This window comes from Geotrypetes seraphini, chromosome 3 (assembly GCF_902459505.1).
Source record: "Geotrypetes seraphini chromosome 3, aGeoSer1.1, whole genome shotgun sequence".
In the NCBI taxonomy this organism is placed as follows: domain Eukaryota; kingdom Metazoa; phylum Chordata; class Amphibia; order Gymnophiona; family Dermophiidae; genus Geotrypetes; species Geotrypetes seraphini.
In genome coordinates, this window is record NC_047086.1 from 39,980,728 (window position 1) to 40,005,764 (window position 25,037).

A 25,037-nucleotide genomic window follows, 5' to 3' on the forward strand; every position below is an offset into this window, starting at 1 on the left:
TCAGGAGCTGGAGGGACTCCACATCTCGGAAGACCCGTTCAAGACAACTGAAGACCCCACGAGAGAGAGTCACATCGAGGAGCAAGTAAGGGAGCTCGAGAGATTCATCGAGGAGGCCTACAGGAGGGCGGAAGAACAGGATCATCAGCAGTGCTGGAATGAGGAAGCTATGCACACACGAGATGGAAGACAGGAACCAACTGATGGCAGACAGGAACCAACAGACACCAAGGATGAAGGACCTCATGGAAGAATCGAGCAAGCAGAGGAGGCAAAGACTCACAGGTACCCTGAAGGAAAAATACTGAACCACACCGAGGATACAGACTTGAGACCAGTGAGGAAGCTGAAAAAGGGGAAATCTGCATTCATAGTGGGAGACTCAATCCTGAGAGAAGTGGACAGTCATGTAGCAGGAGGGAGAGAAGACTGGCTAGCGACCTGTCTCCCAGGAGCAAGAACGAAGGACATCGCCGACAGAATCGAGAGGATCCTGGAAGGAGCAGAGATGGAAGAGATGGCAGTAATAATCCATGTTGGAACAAATGATGTCAACAGGAGAAATTACAACAGGACTAGGCTAACAGAACAGTTCAAGATCCTGGGAAGGAAACTGAAGCTGAGGACACAGAAGATAGCATTCTCAGAGATCCTCCCAGTACCGAGGGCAGACGTGAAGAGACAGACTGAACTACAAGCAATAAACGTATGGCTGAGGAGATGGTGCAAAGAAGAGGGATTCCATTTTGTGAGGAACTGGGCAACTTTTTGGGGGAAGAACAAGCTCTTCAGAAGGGACAGACCACACCTGAGCACGGCAGGAACGAGACTGCTAGCGAACAACGTCAAGAGAGGAATAGAGCAGGCTTTAAACTAAGAAGAAGGGGAAAGCCGACAGTTGACCTGACGTCGACGGTTCGGTCGACAGTATTCAAAGAAGATACTGAGTGGGAAAAATGCTGGGAAGGAACAAAAGATAAACAACATAAGTCTACGGAACAAGAGAAACTAGAGAACAAAAAGAAGAGCAAACAGCAAGAGCTAGAAGAACAGGAGAAAATGAGGAAACAGGTTGCGGACAGAAAAGATGCACCAAAGAAAGAGGAAGAAAGGAACAGAAATTGGGGGCTGGCAGCTCATGAGGGGGACAGAAAAAGGAGCAAAACACAAGGAAAAACAGCAGGAAAAGAAAAAAAACAGGACTTAAATTGCCTGTACGCAAATGCGAGGAGCCTAAAAACCAAAATGGGTGAACTAGAAGTCACGGCCAAAAAAGAGGACCTAGACATCATTGGAATCATGGAAACATGGTGGAATGAAGAAAACAAATGGGATGTAGTACTGCCAGGGTATAAACTCTACAGAAGAGATAGGACTCACAAGAAGGGTGGAGGAATAGCACTATATATAAAGGACACCATTCACTCAACCAGAGGATACGGCAACGAAGGCAGAAGGACTGGAATCATTATGGGTTAAACTACCAGGAAGAAATGGATTTGACATAAAATTGGGACTGTACTGTCGTTCACCTGGACAAACAGAAGCAAATGACAAAGAGTTGGAAGCAGAATTGAGGCGAGAATGCAAAAACGGAAACGTGATGGTTATGGGGGACTTTAACTTCCCCGGGATAGACTATTGGAAACTCAAACTGCGCGAGGGAAACAGAATTCCTAGAGGCTGTGAGGGACTGCTTCATGGAACAGCTCATCAAGGAACCAACGAGAGGAAATGCCACTCTCGACCTAATCCTCAGCGGGCTAGGGGGACCTGCAAAGGAAGTGGAAGTAGTAGGACCACTAGGAAACAGCGACCAAAACATGATCCAGTACAAATTAGAAGTAGGAACATCAAAAGGGAAGAGAACCACAGCGACAACGCTCAACTTCAAGAAAGGGATCTATGACGCTATGAGAGCAATGGTGAGGAAGAAACTCAGAAACAGCTCGAGAAAAACAGAGACCGTGGAGAAAGCCTGGTCCCTATTCAAGATCACAGTGCAAGAAGCACAGAATCTGTACATCCCCAGTTTTAGAAAAGGGTGCAAAAACAATCGAACAAAAGACCCGGTATGGGTAACAAATGAAGTGAAGAAGGCGATAGGAGACAAGAAAAAATCATTCCGAAAATGGAAAAACAACCAAACCTGGGAAAACCGGAAGGAAATAAGAAAACAAACAGAATGTCACCGAGTGGTCAGGAGAGCGAAAAGAGAATACGAAGAGAGACTGGCCGAACAAGCAAGAAATTTCAGATCGTTCTTCAGATACGTTAAAGGGAAGCAGCCGGCGAGGGAGGAAGTAGGACCGTTGGATGATGGAGACAGAAAGGGAGTGGTAAAGGAGGAAAAAGAGGTAGCTGATAGGTTAAACAAGTTCTTCTCGTCAGTCTTCACAAACGAGGACACATCCAATGTACCAGAACCTGAAGAGATCTTCAGTGGAGACCAAGAAGAAAAACTGTCGACAATAGAAGTAAGCCAAGAGGATGTCCTCCAACAAATAGATAGACTGAAAAGTGACAAATCACCGGGCCCGGACGGAATCCATCCAAGGATATTAAAAGAACTAAGAAATGAAATAGCAGAAATACTCCAACGAATTTGCAACCTATCCTTAAAAACTGGGGAGATCCCGGAGGACTGGAAAATAGCAAATGTTACACCTATCTTTAAAAAGGGATCGAGAGGTGACCCGGGAAACTACAGGCCGGTAAGCTTGACTTCAGTTCCGGGCAAGATGGTAGAAGCACTGATAAGACAGCATCTGTGAGCACATAGAAAAAAATGGACTAATGAAAGTGAGCCAACATGGCTTCTGCAAAGGAAGATCGTGCCAAACAAACTTACTGCACTTCTTTGAAGGAAAAAAACAGCCAGATGGACAAAGGGGAACCCATAGACATCGTTTATTTCGACTTCCAAAAAGCCTTTGATAAGGTACCCCATGAGCAGCTACTCAGGAAGCTGTGGAATCACGGGGTGGAAGGGGACGTACACAGATGGGTTAAACACTGGTTGGTAGGCAGGAAGCAAAGGGTTGGAGTGAAGGGACACTACTCAGACTGGAGGAGGGTCACGAGCGGTGTTCCGCAGGGGTCGGTACTCGGACCGCTGCTGCTCAATGTATTTATAAATGACCTAGAAACAGGGACAAAGTGTGAAGTTATAAAATTTGCGGATGACACTAAACTCTGTAGCAGGGTTAAAACCGTCGAGGAATGTGAAGACCTTCAAAGGGACCTGAACGAATTGGAGGAGTAGGCGAATAAATGGCAGATGAACTTCAATGTAGAGAAATGCAAGGTCATGCATATAGGGAAAAAAAACCCGATGTTCAACTACAAAATGGGGGGATTAGTACTAGGGGAAAGTAACCTTGAAAAAGACTTGAGTGTGCTGGTCGATACAACAATGAAATCAACGGCACAATGTGCAGCAGCCTCAAAGAAAGCAAACAGAATGTTGGGTATTATTAAGAAGGGTATCACAACCAGAACGAAGAAAGTCATCATGCCGCTGTATCGTGCGATGGTGCGCCCGCATCTGAAGTACTGTGTCCAGTATTGGTCACCGTACCTGAAGAAGGACATGGCGATACTGGAGAGGGTTCAGAAAAGAGCGACAAGAATAATAAAAGGTATGGAAAACCATTCATACGCAGACAGGTTAGAAAGGCTGGGGCTCTTCTCCCTGGAGAAGCGGAGGCTCAGAGGAGACATGATAGAGACATACAAGATCATGAAAGGCATAGAGAAGGTGGAGAGAGACAGATTCTTCAGCCTATTGGGAACCACAAGAACAAGGAGGCACTCGTAGAAATTGAAAGGGGACAGGTTCAGAACCAATGCTAGGAAATTCTTTTTCACTCAGAGGGTGGTGGACACCTGGAATGCGCTTCCGGAGGTTGTGATAGGACAGAGTACATTACGGGGCTTCAAAGAGGGATTGGATAAATTCCTGAAGGATTCGGGGATTGAGGGATACAGATAGGGGTAGGGATAGGACTATGAAAGATTAATAGATAGAAGGAAAAAGAGGAATGAAGGGTTTCAGACAAAGGATCACTTTGCAGGTCATGGACTGCCGCGGGTGCGGGCTGCTGGGCGCGATGGACCTCTGGTCTGACCCAGCGGAGGCAACTTCTTATGTTCTAATGTATCTTGTTATAGAAAGATAAACTACAGTGAACAGTCTGTTTAAATTTGTTTACAAAGTGTGAATTAGGAGCTTATATACTGCCTTTTTGTAGCTACACCACCACATTCAAAGCAGTTTACATATAGGTACTCAAGCATTTTCCTTCTCTGTACTGGTAGGCTCACAATCTATCTAATGTACCTGGGGCAGTGGGGATTAAGTGACTTGCCTAGGGTCACAAGGAGCAGCACGAGATTTGAACCCACAACCTCAGGGGGCTGAGACTGTAGCTGTAACCACTGCACCACACGTGATATATTTGTTTTATCTATAATCTGCTTAGACTTAAGCAGAATAAAAAAACGACATAAGGATGCAGATGTTGAAAATCAGAAAGGAGGTACAGCATTCATATTCTAGGCATACCAAAGGGAGATGAGAGAATTGGAGAGGACTTCATTAAGTACATGATTATAGTGTTTCTGTGTCTGGAGACTTAAACCAAACCACCAGTTATCAAGTAAACATACAGTATCCTGCCAAAGCAGGACCACCACAAAGCCAGTTACATATGTTTATAACAAGATACTGATCTACAGAGAGCTGAACAGAGTTTTGAATGAAGCCAGAAAAAATGATCTACTGATGTATATTCTTGCTATGCTATCTTTCCAGATTACAGTGTCCAAATTTAAGTATTATAAGGAATTTCAATGGATTTAAATAGAAAGCTGAGACCCAACATACATAAGAGGATAAGGGAAAGCAGAGCTCTTTACAGAGCCAAAAGATACTATGATCATGATAATCGCAAGTGAGAATAGAAACTGTTCAGATGAAATTAAATCTGTAGGGGACAACAGCAGGAAATGAGGTGGTAGGATTAAAATTAATGCTTATTGTATTCCACAAAAAGGAAAACGCAACCCCATGTGAGGTCAACAAAACAAAAAACAAGTGGGGAAGGGACTGTACACATCAGCCTCTAGAACAATTGAAGTTTATTAAAAATAATCATCTATTAAAATATAATACATAAATAAATACAAACCTATTATAGAGTCCTTTTTCTATTAGCATTGGACCCAACACTGTCCGTGTTTCGGCTTTCGATGGAAAGCATTCCTCAGGGGTTAACTGGTAATCTCCAAGTTTGTATCTTGAATATGCAGGTGTCAAATGCTACATAAGAATTCATATGCAAGCAGCATTATGAATAAGGAAGGACGGCCCAAAGTTAGAGCTGCTGGTTGAATCGGGGAGGATGAGAGTGCCGGTGGCATCTCAGCTCTCACCAGTCCTTTCCTTTTCGAGTGCGGCATTTCAAAAAGCAGGAAAACAGCGCTGAAAGATTTTCGCAAAAAAAACTCCAGAGCTCACAGAACGCCATTTTAGCTGCTCTGTCTTCTTTTTAAATGTTAGTGCCAGAAGCCTGGTTTCATCCCGGTTAAGGTAGAGTCCATTCTTTCAGAATAAGCTACCTCATTCCTAGAACATTGCCCAGTTTCTAACAAATCTTAATCCCTCATCCCTGCACCATTGCCTCAACCACACATTGAGATTTGGCGCTCTGCCTGCCTCTTGAGTCCTGCCTCTGAAACAGGGAGCATTTCCAAAAATGCTACCCTGGGAGGACCTGGATTTCAGCTTTCTTTCTAAGAGCCTAAATTTGGTTTCCAGAACCTCCAGCCCACATTTTCCTAGATGTCAGTGATACCCACATATACCAAGACAGCAGGCTCTTCCTTGACAGGCAATGCATGAGGTGTGCCACTTTCTCACCAGGCAGGAAAGTGAGGACAAGATTTGGATTTGTTACTAAATAATACAAGCAGGAGAAAATCTTTCAGTATAAACACAGCAAAATAAGTAAATCAGTTTGGAAATGGCATAAAACAACGCATGCTTATTGTTTATTCAGGGGTCACAATGACTTTTCTTTTAGAAAAAAAGCAATATTTATACACATTTCAATTGTCATAATATAAAATATTTTTCTAAAGTTTTGCAGCCTGCTATAATTGTGAACATTTTGAAAATGTGTAAACTGCAGTATTTTAAATATGTTTTGTATACTTCATTTTAGGGACGTGGCATATTTGCAAGTGGAAGCCCCTTTGATCCTGTGACTCTTCCAGATGGACGTATTTTGTATCCTGGCCAGGGTAACAATGCCTATGTGTTTCCTGGAGTTGCTCTTGGTGTTGTGTCATGTAGAATGAAGCACATCAATGATGAAATCTTTCTTTTATCTGCTGAGGTATGATAACCCCTAAAGATATAGTGGAAACATGTCATTATAGAAAATTACAAGGCTTATAATCCATAAAATGAATGAGCACCTAAGTCTAGGCACCTATTTTCAACCAAACTTGAGAAGTTAAATTTTTCAGCTCAAAATTTGCAAATATTTAGGATCCTACTATTCTTTTTCCTAGATTTAGGAATCCTGAGTTAGGTGCCCAATGCTGAAAATAAGTGCTAGCTCATAACCTTTTTCCTACCCTAAATATACCCCCATAACTACTCTTTGTTGAATACCTAAATTTTGAAACTCAGCCCTGGCATGGACTTGACATGGGAAAGAGTGGGGAGAGAGGATAAGATTCTGCACTGTTGGGGGAGGGCCAGGAGAGAGGACAGGGAGATGCTAGGCTACAAATTGGAGGAAGGGGGGGAGAGAGAGGGAAGATGTTAATCTACAATGGTGGAAGAGAGGAAATGCTGGAACTATATGGAAGATGCCTTGGGGGGTTGTCAAGGAGATGAATGAAAGGAGGATGGTGAGTACAGAGGGTAGAAATGTTGTAATGGGAAGTGGTTGACAGAAGAGAATAGGAGACTGAGGAAAGTATGGGCCAGCAGAAAGGAGAAAGCTAGGGATTGAGAGAAGGAGATGGAATGTTGATAGGTACGTGAAAAGTAAGGTGATGGAGAACTGGCTGGTGAGGAAGAGGGTGAAATTTTAGTAAACACGCAGAAAAAAAATTGCATATAATAACCATGAAGAGGGCAGTTCTATAAAGGGGTGCCTAATTGGAGCCTATTCTGAAAAGAAAGAAGACATAACTGGGTATGAACATGTATAAGGCACAAGCACTTGCATTAGCCGTAGAATTAGTATGAATGTGTGGGCCTAGATTACAGAGGTACTCGCGTAACTTATAATATTCTATCATTTACATATGTAAAAGTGTGCATCCTGTCCATATAAATGTATACCTGTAAATTATGCACTATCAAAGTTATGCAAATAGTTATAGAATAGCATGTAGCCAAATTTCTGACATTATATATGTGCGCACATACACATGTATATGCCTTGTAAATATTAACTTTATACTATCAGCTCCACTTGGGTTCATCAACAATTATAGCGTCACCACCAGTCCCAAGTAATAAAAATTACTTTCAAACTTGTTTAAGTGTTCTTATTAATACCAATATTTTTTCTCTCTTTTCAGTAGACCTCAGAAACACAACTTGCCGCTTAAAAGTTTATCATAGCAGTTAGCTTAACATGTTGGCTCCTCACCGGTCCTCTTATATTCTAGATAATAGTATTAGCTTATAAATTTAAAGTGCTATAGTCATTCAAATCCATTCAAAAAACTTTAACTTATCTTTGGTTTTAATGATCAGGGAAACGTGGATCCAGAAAAGAGAGAAATAATATTGGGTATTTATAAGAACACTTAAACAACTTTGAAAGTCATTTTTATTACTTGGGACTGGTGGTGATGCTATAATTGTAAATATTAAAGCCTTATTTATACAATTCCCCCCAAATCCAATTGGGAACAATTTTGCATGGGTGAGTGCACTACAGCTATTCACTTATATGCAGTGGCCGTAATGCAAAAAGGGAGAATCATGACTTCTAAGGCAGGAACTTAGAGGAAAACAGAAAAAAGATAAGAATACTGAAGTGAATTTAAGAGAAAAGATTTAAATATATCAGAAGCTTGAATGCTATAAGAAAGTGAAGAATAGAAGGGGCAAAATATTTTGGTTGGAGTTTGGAAGATAAATATTTGTGTGCTCTCTTTGTAGGTTATAGCTCAGGAAGTTTCTGAAAAACATTTAAATGAAGGCCGTCTCTTTCCACCTTTGAATTCCATTAGAGATGTCTCACTGAAGTTGGCTGTGAAGGTAAGTTATTAAACAGAGTGTGCATTCCATTTCTCTTACTCTCAAGCTTGACCACATAAAATAATTTGTCACATAGTAAGAGTTTTATCATATCTACTAGCTGATCACCCAGCATTGCCTGGATATCCCAAACCCAGATTTCCCAATCTCAGCAGCAAGAATGGCCCTTTCTATGGGGCTGAACTTGGACTTAAACAGCATCGGGAGTGTCTCAGCGAGCCTGAAAACTATGGATTAGACACTTCTCTTTCATATCCTATAGTCAGGATGTCTGTCTCTGAAGCTCTAGATCAGGGGTGCCCACACTTTTTGGGCTTGCGAGCTACTTTTAAAATGACCAAGTCATTAACATAGAAACATAGAAGATGACGGCAGAAAAGGGCTACAGCCCATCAAGTCTGCCCACTCTGCTTGCCCACCCCCTGTCTATGCCCTAATGACCCAATTTCCTTATCTTGACCCTCGTAGGGATCCCACATGGGTATCCCATTTATTCTTAAAGTCTGGCACGCTGTCTGCCTCGATCACCTGCACTGGAAGCTTGTTCCAATGATCAACCACTCTCTCTGTGAAGAAATACTTTCTGGTGTCGCCATGAAATTTTCCGCCCCTGAGTTTGAGCGGGTGCCCTCTTGTGGCCGAGGGTCCCTTGAGAAAGAAAATCTCATCTTCCACTTCGACACGTCCCGTGAGGTACTTAAATGTTTCGATCATGTCTCCCCTCTTCCTACGTTCCTCAAGAGTATAGAGCTGCAATTTGTTCAGTCTCTCTTCGTACGAGAGACCCTTGAGCCCCGAGATCATCCTGGTGGCCGTCCGTTGAACCGATTCAATTCTGTGCACATCTTTACTGTAATGTGGCCTCCAGAATTGCACACAGTACTCCAGATGAGGTCTCACCATGGCCCTGTACAACGGCATTATGACTTCAGGCTTTCGGCTGACGAAACTTCTATTGATACAACCCAATATCTGCCTTGCCTTAGATGAAGCCTTCTCCACTTGATTGGCAGTTTTCATGTCTGCACTGATGATTACTCCTAAATCTCGTTCTGCTGAAGTCCTAGTTAAAGTTTCTCCGTTCAAGAAGTACGTCCTGCATGGATTTCCGCTTCCGAGGTGCATGACCTTACATTTCTTAGCATTGAAGCCTAGCTGCCAGGTTGAGGACCAACTTTCCAATGTAAGAAGGTCCTGCGCCATATAATTCTGTAAACTGCATTCACTTACTATATTACATAGTTTGGCGTCATCGGCAAATAGTGTTATTTTACCTTGAAGCCCTTGAGTCAGATCCCCTATGAATATGTTGAAAAGGAGTGGACCCAGGACCGAGCCCTGCGGCACTCCACTGGTCACCTCCGATGTTTTAGAGAGGGTACCATTAACCACCACCCTCTGAAGTCTGCCACTCAGCCAATCATTGACCCATGCAGTTAGTGTCTCTCCTAACCCCATCGATTCCATCTTGCTTAGCAGCCTGCGGTGTGGGACACTGTCAAAAGCTTTCCTGAAGTCCAGGTACACGACGTCCAAAGACTCTCCCAAGTCCAACTTTCTTGTTACCCAGTCAAAGAAGCTGATGAGATTGGATTGGCAGGACCTACCCTTGGTGAATCCATGCTGACTGGGATCCCGAAGATTCTCTTCATTCAAGATCGTGTCCAATTTGCTTTTAATTAGTGTTTCCATGAGTTTGCACACTATTGATGTGAGACTCACCGGTCTATAATTCGCAGCCTCTGCCCTGCAACCCTTTTTATGCAGAGGAACGACATTAGCTAATTTCCAGTCCAGGGGAACTTTCCCCTTACTTAGGGAGAGATTGAATAACTCAGCCAACGGTTTCGCCAGGACATCGCTCAATTCTCTGAGCATTCTTGGGTGCAAATTGTCTGGTCCCATGGCTTTGTTCACCTTGAGTCTTGCCAGTTCACTGTAAACTTCACCTGGTGTGAACTCAAAATTCTGAAACGGGTCTTCTGTGCTTTGCGTTGCCTTCAACTGGGGACCGTGTCCTGGTGCCTCACAGGTGAAGACTGAGCAGAAGTATTCATTCAGTAGTTCGGCTTTATCGGAATCTGCTTCCACGTAACTTCCGTCCGGTCTTCTAAGGCGTACTATCCCGCCTGTGTTCCTTTTTCTGTCACTAATATACCTGAAGAAGGATTTGTCCCCCTTTTTAATGTTTTTTGCCAGAATTTCTTCACTTGAAGTTTTGCCTCCCTAACTGCCATTTTGACCGCTGTAGACCTGGTCCTATATTCTACTTTTGCCTCTCTTTTCTCCGTGCGCTTGTAGGAGAGAAACGCTTTTTTCTTCTCCTTAATGAGGTGCGAGATCTCCGCGGTGAACCATTGGGGTTTATTGTTTCTTTGTCGTTTATTTACTGATTTTATGAAGTGGCTAGTTGCTTCATGTATGGTTGATTTCAGTGTTAACCACTTAGCTTCTACATCATCGGTCTCCGCTTGGTCCTGCAGCGTCTGATGGACGAAATCTCCCATGCGTGCGAAGTCTGTGCCCCGGAAATTGAGTACCTTTGTTTTCGTGTTTGATCTAGGGAAGCCTTTCCTAAGGTTGAACCATACTATATTGTGGTCGCTGGAGGCTAGCGTATCTCCTACTGAGACCTCTGAAACGCTTTCCCCATGGCCCTGTACAACGGCATTATGACTTCAGGCTTTCGGCTGACGAAACTTCTATTGATACAACCCAATATCTGCCTTGCCTTAGATGAAGCCTTCTCCACTTAATTGGCAGTTTTCATGTCTGCACTGATGATTACTCCTAAATCTCGTTCTGCTGAAGTCCTAGTTAAAGTTTCTCCGTTCAAGAAGTACGTCCTGCATGGATTTCCGCTTCCGAGGTGCATGACCTTACATTTCTTAGCATTGAAGCCTAGCTGCCAGGTTGAGGACCAACTTTCCAATGTAAGTAGGTCCTGCGCCATATAATTCTGTAAACTGCATTCACTTACTATATTACATAGTTTGGCGTCATCGGCGAATAGTGTTATTTTACCTTGAAGCCCTCGAGTCAGATCCCCTATGAATATGTTGAAAAGGAGTGGATCCAGGACCGAGCCCTGCAGCACTCCACTGGTCACCTCCGATGTTTTAGAGAGGGTACCATTAACCACCACCCTCTGAAGTCTGCCACTCAGCCAATCATTGACCCATGCAGTTAAGTGTCTCTCCTAACTCCATCGATTCCATCTTGCTTAGCAGCCTGCGGTGTGGGACACTTTACTGAAGTCCAGGTACATGACGTCCAAAGACTCTCCCAAGTCCAACTTTCTTGTTACCCAGTCAAAGAAGCTGATGAGATTGGATTGGCAGGACCTACCCTTGGTGAATCCATGCTGACTGGGATCCCGAAGATTCCCTTCATTCAAGATCGTGTCCAATTTGCTTTTAATTAGTGTTTCCATGAGTTTGCACACTATTGATGTGAGACTCACCGGTCTATAATTCGCAGCCTCTGCCCTGCAACCCTTTTTATGCAGAGGAACGATATTAGCTAATTTCCAGTCCAGGGGAACTTTCCCCTTACTTAGGGAGAGATTGAATAGCTCAGCCAACGGTTTCGCCAGGACATCGCTCAATTCTCTGAGCACTCTTGGGTGCAAATTGTCTGGTCCTTTCATGAATTCCCCCCATAGCAGAATTAGAAAAGGTGCAAAGCAAAGTGGCCAAGATGATAAAGGAGATAGAACTCCTTTTATATCAGGAAAGTCTATAGAAGTTAGGGCTCTTCAGCTTGGAAAAAAGATGACTGAGGGGAGATATGATTGAAGTCTACAAAATCCTGAGTGGTATAGAACAGGTTCAAGTGAATCAATTTTTCATTCCGTCAAAAATTACAAAGACTATGGAACACTCAATACTTTTAAAAACCAATAGGAAGAGATATTTTTTCACTCAAAGAATAGTTAAGCTCTGGAACTTGTTGCCAGAGGATGTAGTAACAGCAATTAACATAGATGGGTTTAAAAAAGGTTTGGACCAGTTCCTAGAAGAAAAGGCTTACTTTTGCTATTTAGACAGACATGGGGGAAGCCATGGGATTGGTAGCATGGAATGTTGCTAAGGTTTGGTTTTTGCCAGGTAATTGTGACCTGGATTGGCTACTGTGGCAACAGGATACTAAGCTAGATGGACCGTTGGTCTGACACAATATGGCTATTCTTATGTAAGCCAGGAGTGCCTGTTGAGACCGTGGGGATTGAGGGCTATTCCAGGAAGGGAGCAAGGGAGAAGGGGTCTTTTAGTTGTGAGCTGGATGGAGAGGGATCAGAAGGAGCTAGCTCTTATGGCAGGCTGAAGGGAGTTTAGAGGTCTTAAAAAGGGGTTGGAAATTTATGCAGGCCTTGGCTAAATATCAGCCCAGGACTCGCATAAACTATGATGGTCATTCCCACCAAAATTACCCCTTGATATTCAGTGCCGGTGTACAGACATGGTCTGGCACTAAATATCTGGAGCTAATTTCAACCTGCAGCTGTCAGTATTTTAAAAAATGCAGACCGTCATGGGCTGAATATCTACCCCATGCTTTTTTATTTTAACTTTTTTTTTTAAAGATTGATTGATTGATTTTGATTTATATCCCATCCTCCCTGAAAGCTCAGGAAGGGTTACATAAGGACATACATAGTTTCATCAAACAGACAGAGAATCAATCTACAGATGTGAGGAGCTCATCAGCATCCTGGAGGGAGAAAGTGGCTGTAGGAGCGCTTACGTGTTGTTTCCAGTTGGAGGGATCTTCTGGAGGGAATGCTGAGCCGTCTCTCGGTTTCGGAGCAGAAAAAACAGCTAGACACATAGGGGTGCAGTTTGGCAGATATGTAGCTAGATGCCTTGCAGTGGAATGTTTTATGGACCAGTACAAGGCACTTGAAGGCACAGCGCTTGCTGATGGGCAGCCAGTGAGCTGAGCTTAACGCAGGCGAAATGGGGTCAAGGTTGCCGAGGTTCTTTAAAAGGTGGATTGCCACATTTTGTACCCACTGTAGACAATTCAGATCTTTTGTCGTGAAGCCATTAAACAGTGAATTGCAGTAGCTCATATGTGAGAGTACATAGGAGTAGAGAAGCTGAGCGAAGTCCAGTTCAGAGAGGTAAGGTTGGATCTTCCATAGCTGCTGTAGATAATAAAATGACGTGGAGACCACCTGGGACATGTGATTGGAGAGTGATAAGTGGCCATCCAAAATTACACCAAGGCTACAGACTTGGTCCTTCGCATTCAGAGTTGTTGATTCCCAGGACAGTGATGGGTGGGTGCAGTGTGAGTTTTGTTTTGATCCAGAGAAGTTCAGCTTTAGACACACTGGGCTAGATACACTAAGCAAATCGATCGTGTACCGATCGGTTTGCGAGCCCTTTGCAACCCGATTTTCCTCCTGCAGTATTTACTAACCTGTTTTACGATCCGATTCCGATCCGCACATGCAAATGAGGGGAACTGCATGCAAAGTAGGCAGGGACGCGATTCACTAAACAAATTTGCCGATTCGACTATGCTGGCCAATCAACCCAAAAAGCGATTGCTGAGGACCTAATCGCTTAAGCCCTTTCCAACTGCCTTCTGCCGCCCTGCTTTCAGCCCTGTCAGCCCCAATCTCCTGCTTCCCCGATCTGCCTGCCTGCCCCGACTGTAGCTGCCCTGATCACCTGCCTGTCCCGATCTGCCTGCCTGCCCTGACTGTAGCTGCCCTGATCACCTGCCTGTCCCGATCTGTCTGCCTGCCTCAAGCTGCCCTGATCGCCTGCCTGCCCTGACACCCCCACCCTTTCCCGCAGTGTAAGCCCGTAGTTTTAACCCGCAGTCTTTAAGTGGGTAAAAACCACGGGCTTAAAAAAAAGTTTTAAAAAAGTGCTGTGCTAGAGGTCCAGCGCATGCGCAGACCATCTAAAGATGGTCTGCATATGTGCAGGGGTCGCTATAGAGCGATCTGTGCCGGCAGATGGGGGAGTTCCTACGATCGCCTCCATCTGCATGTTGCAGTTTGGTGAATTTGTCGGACCTGCCCGGTTTGGGCCCGATCGGACAGGTTAGTGAATATAACCCATTGAGCTGGAGTTTGTTGTGAGTCATCCAGTTCTTCATATCAGTAAGGCAGTAGGTTGGTAAGTTTGGAGACTCAGTCCCTACCCAGCGGGAGAAGTACCTGAATGTCATCCATGTATGAGTGAATTTTGATTTTGTATTTATTGTCAATGCCAATAAATGACTTGAAGTACAGGTTGAAGGCTCCTTGGGAGACTCCGTATTTTATGGGCTTAAGTTGTGACTTGTCAGAGTCGATGAGCACAGTCTGCATTCTCTGGTGTAGAAAGAAGGAGAAGCCAAAACCAAAAGACCAGTAAACTAAAGAACCAGCAAAAATGGAGTTGATAGACTGGAGAAACAACAGGTTTATTAATAAAATAAAATATGGAAAACAGTAAAACAATAGCACTGTAGTTCTGTCAAATAGTCTGAAGCTGATGCAAGTAATACCACTTTGTCAAGTGCAACAGCAATATTTCAAAAGTCCAATTTCTTTCATAGAGGGATTTTATCCCCGTGTACTAGCCTGAGATTGTCAAGTCTATAGAGTGGATGTCCTAGTTACATATTTCACTTAGATTGCGGATGCCAGTGATGGAGGCTTGTGGGTTGCGTGTTTTCCTTACCGAATGGAGGACTCTGTGAGGGTTAGGCTCGGCTGTGGTTGGAAGGTAGAAAGAGATTAGGTGGTGGTCTGACCACGGGACGGGTGTGATGTTGGGGGCAATACTGTGGGCTCCTTTTACTAAGCTGCGATAGCAGTTTTAACGTACGCGCGCTAGACACTAACATCAGCATTGAGCTGGCATTAGTTCTAGCCGTGTAGCACGGGTTTATCATGCGCGGCAATTCTGCGTGTGCTAAAAACGCTATCGCAGCTTAGTAAAAGGAGCCCTGTGTGTATCTGGAGCTAGATCACTATCAAATGACTGTTTCACCATGGGCTTCACATTAACAGCTTTCTACAGAAGGCTGAGACATGTTATCCGTTTTGGATGCGTTGTGGGAAGACTACACAAATTAATACAGAATGCATTTAAAAACAATAACATTCCCTAGACACAATGGTTCCGATTCCTCATGGGGCAAGCTACCTACCTTTACCCCCCCCTCCTTAGCCCACCTGAATTTGACGGTACTGTGGTACATATAAACTGTTATCTACATCTTATCGTAATTTTTCGTTGTTATTTATTCCAAACAGGTCCTGTCGGACATTACCTACCAAAATGTACATCTTATACTCTTGCTCAGAAAATTGTATTTCTATACTCTTGCTTTCTTAAAGTCTCTGCTCTCTGTATTTCATCTGATTATCTGCATATTATATTTTGCTGAATGTCCAGCTATCTTGATTGTAAACCGCCTAGAAGTCGCAAGATTATGGCGGTATAGAAGAAGTTATTATTATGGACTTTAAATAACAAATTTACAAGACCTTGCAGAGCTTAATTTCAAAGTACATGCTCCAAAAGACAATAAAGCTTCCTTCTTTCAGTTTACTGGACACTCCATGTTAATGCTATCTAATTGACATCCTCTATCAGCTTCTTAACTGCAGCTCTGCTTATTTGTCTTTGTTTATCACAGACCTTTGCCTTTATTAAATCGAATCCAGGGTTCTCAATCCCATCCTCAGGACACACCTAGCCAATCAGGTTTTCAGGATACTTATAATGAATATGCAAGAGAGAGATTTGCATACAAGAAAGGTAATGTATGCAAATATATCTTATGTATATTCATTGTGGATATCCAGAAAAATGACTGTGTAGTTGTGTCCTGAGGACTGGGTTGAGAACCTCCAATCTAATCAGAAGAACATAGCAGTTGCCATACTGGGAGAGACCGATGGTTCATCAAGCCCAGTATCCTGTTTACAACAGTGGCCAACACAGGTCTCAAGTACCTATCAAGATCCCAAAGATTAAAACATTTCCAGCCCACATACAACTCTCTGGCACAATCTTAAACTAATGAAACTGAAGTTACCTCTTTCAATCTGCCTGCCTGTCCTCCCCAACACAGACTACCTTCCTAGATATTTAAAGTACACAGTGAATGCTTTATGACTTCTAATGAGTATCTTTCACAGCATTCACTGTCAACTTTCCAAACAATGACACGTTCTTATTTCCTGAATGCAAAATCTGCAGCATAATTCAAATTTCAGAATTGTAACAACTAAGCCTCATACTCACACCTCTTGTTTCCCTCTTTAAACTATTCAGTAGTTTTGAAACTCTCATCTTCCCATTTCTGCTTTGCCTGTCTTTGTGCAAATAATCTGGGCTTTTCTTCCTTTTACCTGCAAAATGCTAGTTAGTCCCATCCCAGGTACCTCTACCTGTGTTCTGAAATCCTGCTGCTTTCTCAGTTTGTCTCCTAGACTGCCTGTCTCCAACATATGCTAATTTCTTGCCAGTTCAGGACTTAACTCCCAGCATTCCCATAAGCTCACTTTTTTTTCCAGAGCTCTTCTAGTCTCTGGAGCTTGTGCTAATGCCAAACTGCTATACATATCCTTCATATACTATATCCTTCATATACTGTCCAGTATATCACAATTAGTTAAAACCTAAGATCAGAAGCTTCTAGGTACATTCTAGATTCCTGAATTTACCTCTTCAGAAATAGGAAGTTGGACTTGATGGACCATTGGTCTGATACAGCATGATATATCTTTTATTCTTCTGTTTAAGAATTAAGGTTCATGGAAAGACAGCCTTCATTATAGATTATTATAACAAGATATTATTTTCATTTTTAGATTGTGGAGTATGCCTACAAAAATAAAATAGCATCTGTGTATCCTGAGCCTAAGGACAAAGAGGAATTCGTCCGCTCTCAGCTTTACAGCACTGATTATGAATCGTTTTCAGTTGATGCATATGAATGGCCGGAAGAAGCCATGAAAATACAGACTGTTGACTTAAAGTGAAAAATCAGGAGGAAAGTAGTTCCAATGCTTAATGAAGCTGTCTTCATTAATCAACAGAATGTAATGTTTCATAATGCAGGATTCATTTAAAAAGGCATCTTACTGTTTAGAAAATCTGTACCAGTTAATTTAATTAAACTTCTTTATCAATATTTGTTGAAATAAATAGGAAATTCCTCACTTTATTTCTAATACTTAAGTTAAAAAAACGAATTGCAATATCTTTGACATTGTATTTAGATTTTAAATTAAATTGTTCACCTTTTCAAATCAAACTCATAACACAGTATGCAAGAGAGAGATTTGCATACAAATACATTGAAGTACAGTAAGTTTATCTATTTTATAAAGTTGCTCATCATAATTCAATAGGTCTGAATCTTCAAACAAATTATAATGAAAGAGAGGATCTCAAATCACAAAAGCATAAATTGTATTTCACAGTCCATAGCTGTTTGAGTCATTTCTTTAATAATATATTTCAATTCCAGATCAGAATCCTTGTCCAACATCTAACACTTTTGGTCAGAAAATATTCAATAAACTTTCCTCTAGTAATCATCTGAATTGTGAAGCACAATTGCTACCCCTTTATCAGTTGTCAAGATTTTTATTTGCTGAATTTTTCCTAATTTTCAATAGCTAATCTCTCCTGCAAAGTTGTATTAATTCTGTTGTACACAGATTCCTTCTTCTTTTCATATTCTGCTATCTGTCTCAAAGCTAGATCTACCAGGAGGTCCAATTTGACTTCATTATTATCAAAGATTCATTTTGCAAAGTAAGAAAGTATTTGTGAAATTTCTGAATAAACTGAAACATATACACATCTGAAAAGGATCATGACAAGCTTTAGAAATAATCCTAACCCTCAGTTCAATGCCGCTTTAACACTGTTGTAAGTGGTATATAAATTCAATCCAATCCATTTGTGAAGCTCTGCTAGTTGACAACATAACAGATTAAACACTCATATATCTGAGATCTAGGTGATAGACCTCTTTACTCCTGTTCTCTGTACATTTCTCTTCTGCAGTCTCTGGAGAAGTCAAGTGACAAGAACTTGGATATATTATCCTCTTCAGTTATTAATCTGTCATGTTATCTTATGCATTAAGTTAAATTTATTTTTAAATAATTTTTAAAGCTAACATAGGCACTTATGCATTTATAAAACAGATTCTCAGCATTATACGTAACAGCAGATACATTTTGTTTTTTAATTCATATTCTGCATAATTAACTCTGTGGATAACAAAAATCACATATATAATCATGTCACATTCAATATAGCTAAAATCAAACAATCAAACAAAAAACATTCATCTCACAAATATGTAATAGTTTTTTAAAGAAATCTTGTACCCCTCAAAAAAGCTAAAAACATTTCCAAAAATCAATTCTAAAATGATTAAACAAAATAAATGTCTTCAACAATTTTTTGAGTTATATCAATTTAATGTGAACAAATAACTTACCCTCTGCTTTATTTAACACTGCAGCCAAGGCCACAGAACAACCAGTCTGTAAGTTAATGGAACATGAAATTTAAAAATAGCTAAAACTCTTTCCCATAATTTGCAGAGCAAATAACATATATTGAAAAGTCCCCCACCTCCAGACAACAAGACCAACAAACACCCAACCCCCCCTTGACAACTGTACACATTTTATAGGGTGTCCACAGGGCCTGATGAGCCTCATCATCATTGGGAATCCCTAAATATCCTGTTTCAATAGTATCCTTCATAGTACTCCACACCGAACCATCCACTCCTGGGTAACTGTTGGCTTTTCTTCCCATCTCAGTTTAAAAGTTGCTCTATCTTGTTTTTAAACGTTAGCGCCAGCAGTCTGGTTCTATCCCGATTAAGATGGAGTCCATCCTTTCGGAATAGGCTCCCCCTTTCCCAGGTTGCCCAGTTCCTAATAAATCTGAATCCCTCCTCCCTGCACCATCGTCTCAACCATGCATTAAGACTTTGGAGCTCTGCCTGCTCTTGGGTCCTGCGCATGGATCAGGGAGCATTTCTGACAATGCAACCTTCCGCCCAATGTGTGGCAGTGGCCAAAAAAGCAAACAAGGTGCTAAGAATTATTAAAAAGGGATGGTTAACAAGACTAAGAATGTTATAATGCCTCTGTATTGCTCTGTGGTGCGAACTTACCCAGAGTATTGTATTCAATTCTGGTCTCCTTATCTCATAAAAGATATAGCGACACTAGATAAGATTCAAGAGCGACCAGGATGATTAAGAGCATAAGAACATAAGACTTGCCTCTGTCGGGTCAGACCGGAGGTCCATCGTGCCCGGCAGTCCGCTCACGCAGCGGCCCCTCAGGTCCAGGACCTGATAGTGCTCCTACCCTAAAACTCACATATGCTTTTCGCTTTGGTCCTGTAGAGTAACCTTCTATCTATACCCTGCAATCCCCTTCGCTTTCAGGAAGTTATCCAGTCCCTTTTTGAAACCCAGTATTGTACTCCTTTGGAAGCGTGTTCCAGGTGTCCACCACCCTCTGAGTGAAGAAAAACTTCCTTGCATTCGTTTTGAATTTGTCCCCTCTCAGTTTTTCTGAGTGACCTCTTGTTTTTGTTGTCCCCGCTAGTCTGAAGAATCTGTCCCTCTCCACCCTCTCTATGCCTTTCATGATTTTATATGTCTGTATCATGTCTCCTCTCAGTCTCCGCTTTTCCAGGGTAAAGAGCCCCAGTTTGTCCAACCTTTCGGCATATGAAAGGTTCTCCATTCCCTTTATCATCCTAGTTGCTCTCCTCTGGACCCTCTCAAGTATCGCCATGTCTTTCCTAAGGTACGGTGACCAGTATTGGACACAGTATTCCAGATGTGGTCACACCATTGCTCGATACAATGGCAGGATGACCTCCTTCGTTCTGGTAGTGATACCTTTTTTGATAATGCCCGGCATTCGGTTCGCTTTCTTTGAGGCCGCTGCACATTGCGCCGCTGGCTTCATTGTTGTATCCACCAATACCCCCAGGTCTTTTTCTAGGGTGCCTTTCCCCATCTCCCTTCCTCCCATCGTATAGCTGTACATGGGGTTCCCTTTCCCGATGTGCAAGACCTTACATTTCTCCACATTGAAGCTCATCTGCCATCTTTTTGCCCACTCGCACAGTTTGTTCAGGTCGCTCTGCAGTTCTTTGCATTCCTCAACAGTTTTGACCCTGTTGGAGAGTTTTGTATCGTCCGCGAACTTGATAACTTCGCACTTCGTGCCCATTTCCAGATCGTTAATGAATATATTGAACAGCAGTGGTCCCAGCACTGACCCCTGCGGGACACCACTCGTGACCTCTTTCCAGTCAGAGTAGTGTCCTTTTACTACTACCCTCTGCTTCCTATCCGCCAGCCAATTTTGGATCCATCTGTGGACTTCCCCTTCCACCCCGTGGTTCCACAGTTTCTTCAGCAGGCGCTCGTGGGGTACCTTGTCAAAGGCTTTTTGGAAAACCAGATAAACTATGTCAATGGGGTTACCTTGGTCCAAATGTTTGCTTATCCCCTCAAAGAAATGTAGTAGATTCGTTTGGCACGATCGTCCTTCATAGAAACCGTGCTGGCTTGTTCTCATCAGTTTATTTTTTTCTATATGCTCATTGATACCTTCCCTGATCAGTGATTCGACCATCTTCCCCGGAACTGAGGTCAAGCTCACCGGTCTATAGTTCCCCGGGTCGCCTCTCGATCCTTTTTTGAAGATTGGTGTAACATTTGCTATCCTCCAATCTTCCAGGATTATCCCTGTTCTTAAGGATAGGTTGCAAATATGCCCGAGTAACTCCGCTATTTCGTCTCGGAGCTCTTTCAATATTCTCAGGTGGATCCCATCTGGGCCAGGAGATTTGTCAATTTTTAATCTATCTATCTGCCTTAGAACGTCTTCGAGGCTTACCTCCATGCATGATAATATACCCTCCTGATCCCCCTTGAAGATTTTTTCTGGTTCCGGCACGCTGGACGTGTCTTCTTTTGTAAAGACCGACGCGAAGAACTTGTTTAGTCTGTCAGCCACCTCTTTTTCCTCCTTCACCACTCCTTTCTTGTCTCCCTCATCCAGGGGTCCCACCTCCTCCCTCGCTGGCTGTTTCCCTTTTACATATCTGAAAAATGGTTTAAAATTTCTTGCTTCCTTGGCTAGTCTCTCCTCGTATTCTTTCTTGGCTATTCTGACCACTCGGTGACATTCTTTCTGATGCTTCCTATGCTCTTTCCAATTTCCTTCAGTTTTGTCCTTCTTCCACTTCCGAAATGATGTTTTCTTGTCTCCTATCACTATCTTTACTTCATTGTTTATCCATGCTGGGTCTTTAGTCTGATTCTTTTTGCATCCTTTCCTAAATCTGGGTACATATAGGTTTTGCGCCTCGTTTACTGTGTCCTTGAGTAGGGACCAGGCTTTCTCCACAGACAGAGCTATCTTGGAGGAAAGACTAAAAAGGTTCAGCTTGGAAAAGAGATGGCTGAGGGAAGATATAATTGAAGTCTACAAAATCCTGAGTGAAGTAGAACAGGTATAAGCGGATCGATTTTTCACTCCATCAAAATTACAAAGACTAGGGGACACTCCATGAAGTTACAAGGAAATACTTTTATAACCAATAGGAGGAAATATTTTTTCACTCAGAGAATAGTTAAGCTCTGGAACGCGTTGCCACAGGTTATGGTAAGAGCAGTTAGCGTAGCTGGTTTTAAGAAACGTTTGGACAATTTCTTGGAGTAAAAGTCCATAGTCTGTTATTGAGAAAGACATGGGGAAAGCAACTGCTTGCCCTGGATCAGTAGCATGGAATGTTGCTACTCTTTGGGTTTTTGTCAGGTACTAGTGACCTGGATTGGCCACCGTGAGGACGGGCTGCTGGGCTTGATGGACCATTGGTCTGACCCAGTAAGGCTATTCTTATGGAATCTCTTCCGTCCCCACAAGTAATCTCTTCCGTCCCCACCCGTCCCTATAAACTTCAAAAGTAGTTATTTCATTTAATTATGCTACTGAATTAAAGGGTCTGGTAGAGACCCATTTAGAAATAAGCAAAGGCACTTTATTAATTTAGAAATATTAACTAGGAAGAATACATGCTTTGTAAATGGGCCTCAGCCAGAGCCTCTAATGTAAATATAAAATATAAATCCTCCAGATGAGGACCCTCAAGCTATGTAAGTTGAGGACTTCCTCTGAAGATGCTTTGGGGTCCCATTTGCCAAGCTTGGCAGGTAGCAGCAGCATCCCTGAGTCACAGATGCTAGCACCTCAGTGACTCAGGGATGCTGCCAGTGACTGCTATGCTTGGTGGAGGGAAGTTCTGGCCACCTTTGGAGGAGGTCCTCAGCTGGCTTTGCTTGGGGATCCCCACCAATCACAAGGGTCAGCAAGTACTTCAACACTGGAGAAATAAAACCAGAACTGTATTTCCTTTTCTGTTGAACGCAATACAAAGACATCTGCTATACAGGTATACATTTCCCCAAATCTAACATATTTCAATCAATAAATTATGTTTTTTACCTGTGTTGTCTGGAGATATTTTTCTATCAAGTTGGTTCCAATTTCTCTTTTTCCTGCTTTCCTGTCTTCTGCAAATTATTCTTCAAGTGGTTGCTTTCTATTGGTTCCTCCTACCATGGTCCAGCATTTCTCTCTTCCCTCCTTCCCATTGTACAGCATCCTCACTTCCTTCTATCCTGGATCATTCTCCCTCTTTTTCCCCTCCCCATTCCTACACAGCATTTCTTCCTCTCTCCTCCATCCCCCATGTGCAACATGTCTCTCTCTCTCTCACTGTCCTCCATCTCTCATTCCCTCTCTTGCTGCAATGGGAGTGGGGAGAGAGGGATCCAGGGTGCATCTTCCTACCCCCTCTACTGCACATCCAATATTTTCCCTCTCTCATCCCCTGAACCTTGTACATCTTCTTTCACCCCTGTCCACCAGTCCCATGCCCAACATTTATCCTTCTATCATACCTCTCCAGCACGTCACATCTCTCCCTTCATTCCCTCCACCAGCATGTCCAAGATTCCTCCCTCTTGCATCACTTTCAATCTGTCCCACTGTTCCCTCTCTACCACCTTATCCAACATTTCTGACTCTCATCTTTCTCTTCCTCATACCTCACTCCTCTCCCTCCTTATGCCCAATTCTTTCTTCCATTCCCCATTTGCACCATCTCTCCCTCACACACTTATGCCCAACAATTCTCTCTTTATATTCCCTCCCCCACCTCAGCATCTCTTTCCCTCCCTCCCTCATGTCCCAAATTTGTGCACCCTCTCTTCCGTGTCCCAAGTTCATGCCCTCCTATGTCCCAATACGCTCCTTCCCCCTCCCTCCTATGCTCCACATTCATGTTTTCTCTATCTTTCCCTTCCTTGTCCCAACATGTTTGCTCCCTCCCTCTCTTCTGTGGCCCAAGTTCATACCCCTCTGCCGCAGGTGTATACCAGAGGCATCCATGTGGGCTTCTGTCCAGCCACACTTCCTTTTTCACAGGGCCACAGGCAGCTCTGACAGAGGGAAGGCTTCCAGGTCATCTGAAGGCAGAAATCTGGGAGTGCTGCACATGGCTGAGTGGAGGGGCAAGTGCAGCTGGAGGGCAGGAAGTAGGTGCTGCTGATGTAACACAGATGGGAGCCCAAAAAGTTGCCTCCATCCCTGTGGGATCCCCATTGGTTAAGCAGGATTCCCGTCAGCTTTGTTCCCATGCAGCTCTCTACTTTGGGCGAACCTCATGTCCACCAACCACCCAGCTATCTATATGCTTGATGATCAAATCACCAACTATAATAGCTGTCCTAATCCCTGCTGAGGAGACACATCCTCAGTGCAAGAGGATATTGCTCCTCTGGTGGGCAGGTCCTGGCTACAGGATTATTTCCTACTACACCAGGATGATGCTCTTCTTTTAGGAGACATCCCTCTTCCAAGACAGCACAAAGGCTGCCAGACTGGAGGTGGGGCTTCTCTACAACATCCCTGTAGATCTCCTCTATGTACCTCTCTATCTCCCTCGGCTCCTCCAAATCTGCAAGGGAACAGACTTGTTCTTCGAGAGTTAGGAACTCTTTGCAGCAAGCATACATATATAACTTCTCGCCATAATCATACCTGTGACACTAAGTGCAACAGACTGGATAGCATCCCTCTTGCTTCTGGACTACTATCTACATCTTATTTTTGAACTGATTAATTAAACCCTATTAAGGTTCTAGGAATATTAGACTAGTATAGAGAGCCTTAGGATTATATTTTATGCCTTATTTAGTGTTTGATCCTTAGCAAGTAATTAAATGTAATAAGAATATTTAATAAACAGTTCTCCTGTTGTCCTAATTAGAAGAACTGACTCTAAAGACTATTACTAAAGAAATGAGCTAAGAGTAGGCAAGAATGAAGAGTAAGCCAAACTCTGCTATGTCTGCCAGAAAGCAGAAGTTTAAAAACTGTAAAACTATAAAATACTTTTATATATGGAAACAAAGTAAAGTTTACTCTTTTAAGATCTAAACTATATAAAGGAACCTACAATTTAGCTTTTATTCCCCAAATTATCAAAGCTCAGAGCAAAATAATGTACCCAGGGAATTGTCCTCCTCTCTCAGAAAGAAAAAATGTCCTCTTCCCATCTTCTCTCCTCTCAGATACAACAATAAATCATAAACACTAGTTCTTTTTGTTAGATTATGCTCAGGAAAATAAGAAATGAAAGCTGACATGCACCAG

The 25,037-nt window shown here is 42.7% G+C and overlaps 1 protein-coding gene across 4 annotated transcripts in view; it reads left to right on the forward strand.

The window, feature by feature from the left end:
* ME1 (malic enzyme 1) overlaps positions 1–17,460 on the forward strand; it is a 328,911-nt gene extending 311,451 nt beyond the window's left edge. For all 4 annotated transcript variants that reach the window (XM_033939569.1, XM_033939568.1, XM_033939570.1 and 1 more), the window contains 3 exons: positions 6,228–6,401; positions 8,195–8,293; positions 17,124–17,460. In XM_033939569.1, coding sequence (XP_033795460.1) covers positions 6,228–6,401; positions 8,195–8,293; positions 17,124–17,294 — 444 coding nt within the window. In that variant the 3' untranslated portion in view covers positions 17,295–17,460. The remainder of the gene's footprint in view (positions 1–6,227; positions 6,402–8,194; positions 8,294–17,123) is intronic.
* The last annotated feature ends 7,577 nt before the right edge of the window (positions 17,461–25,037 follow it).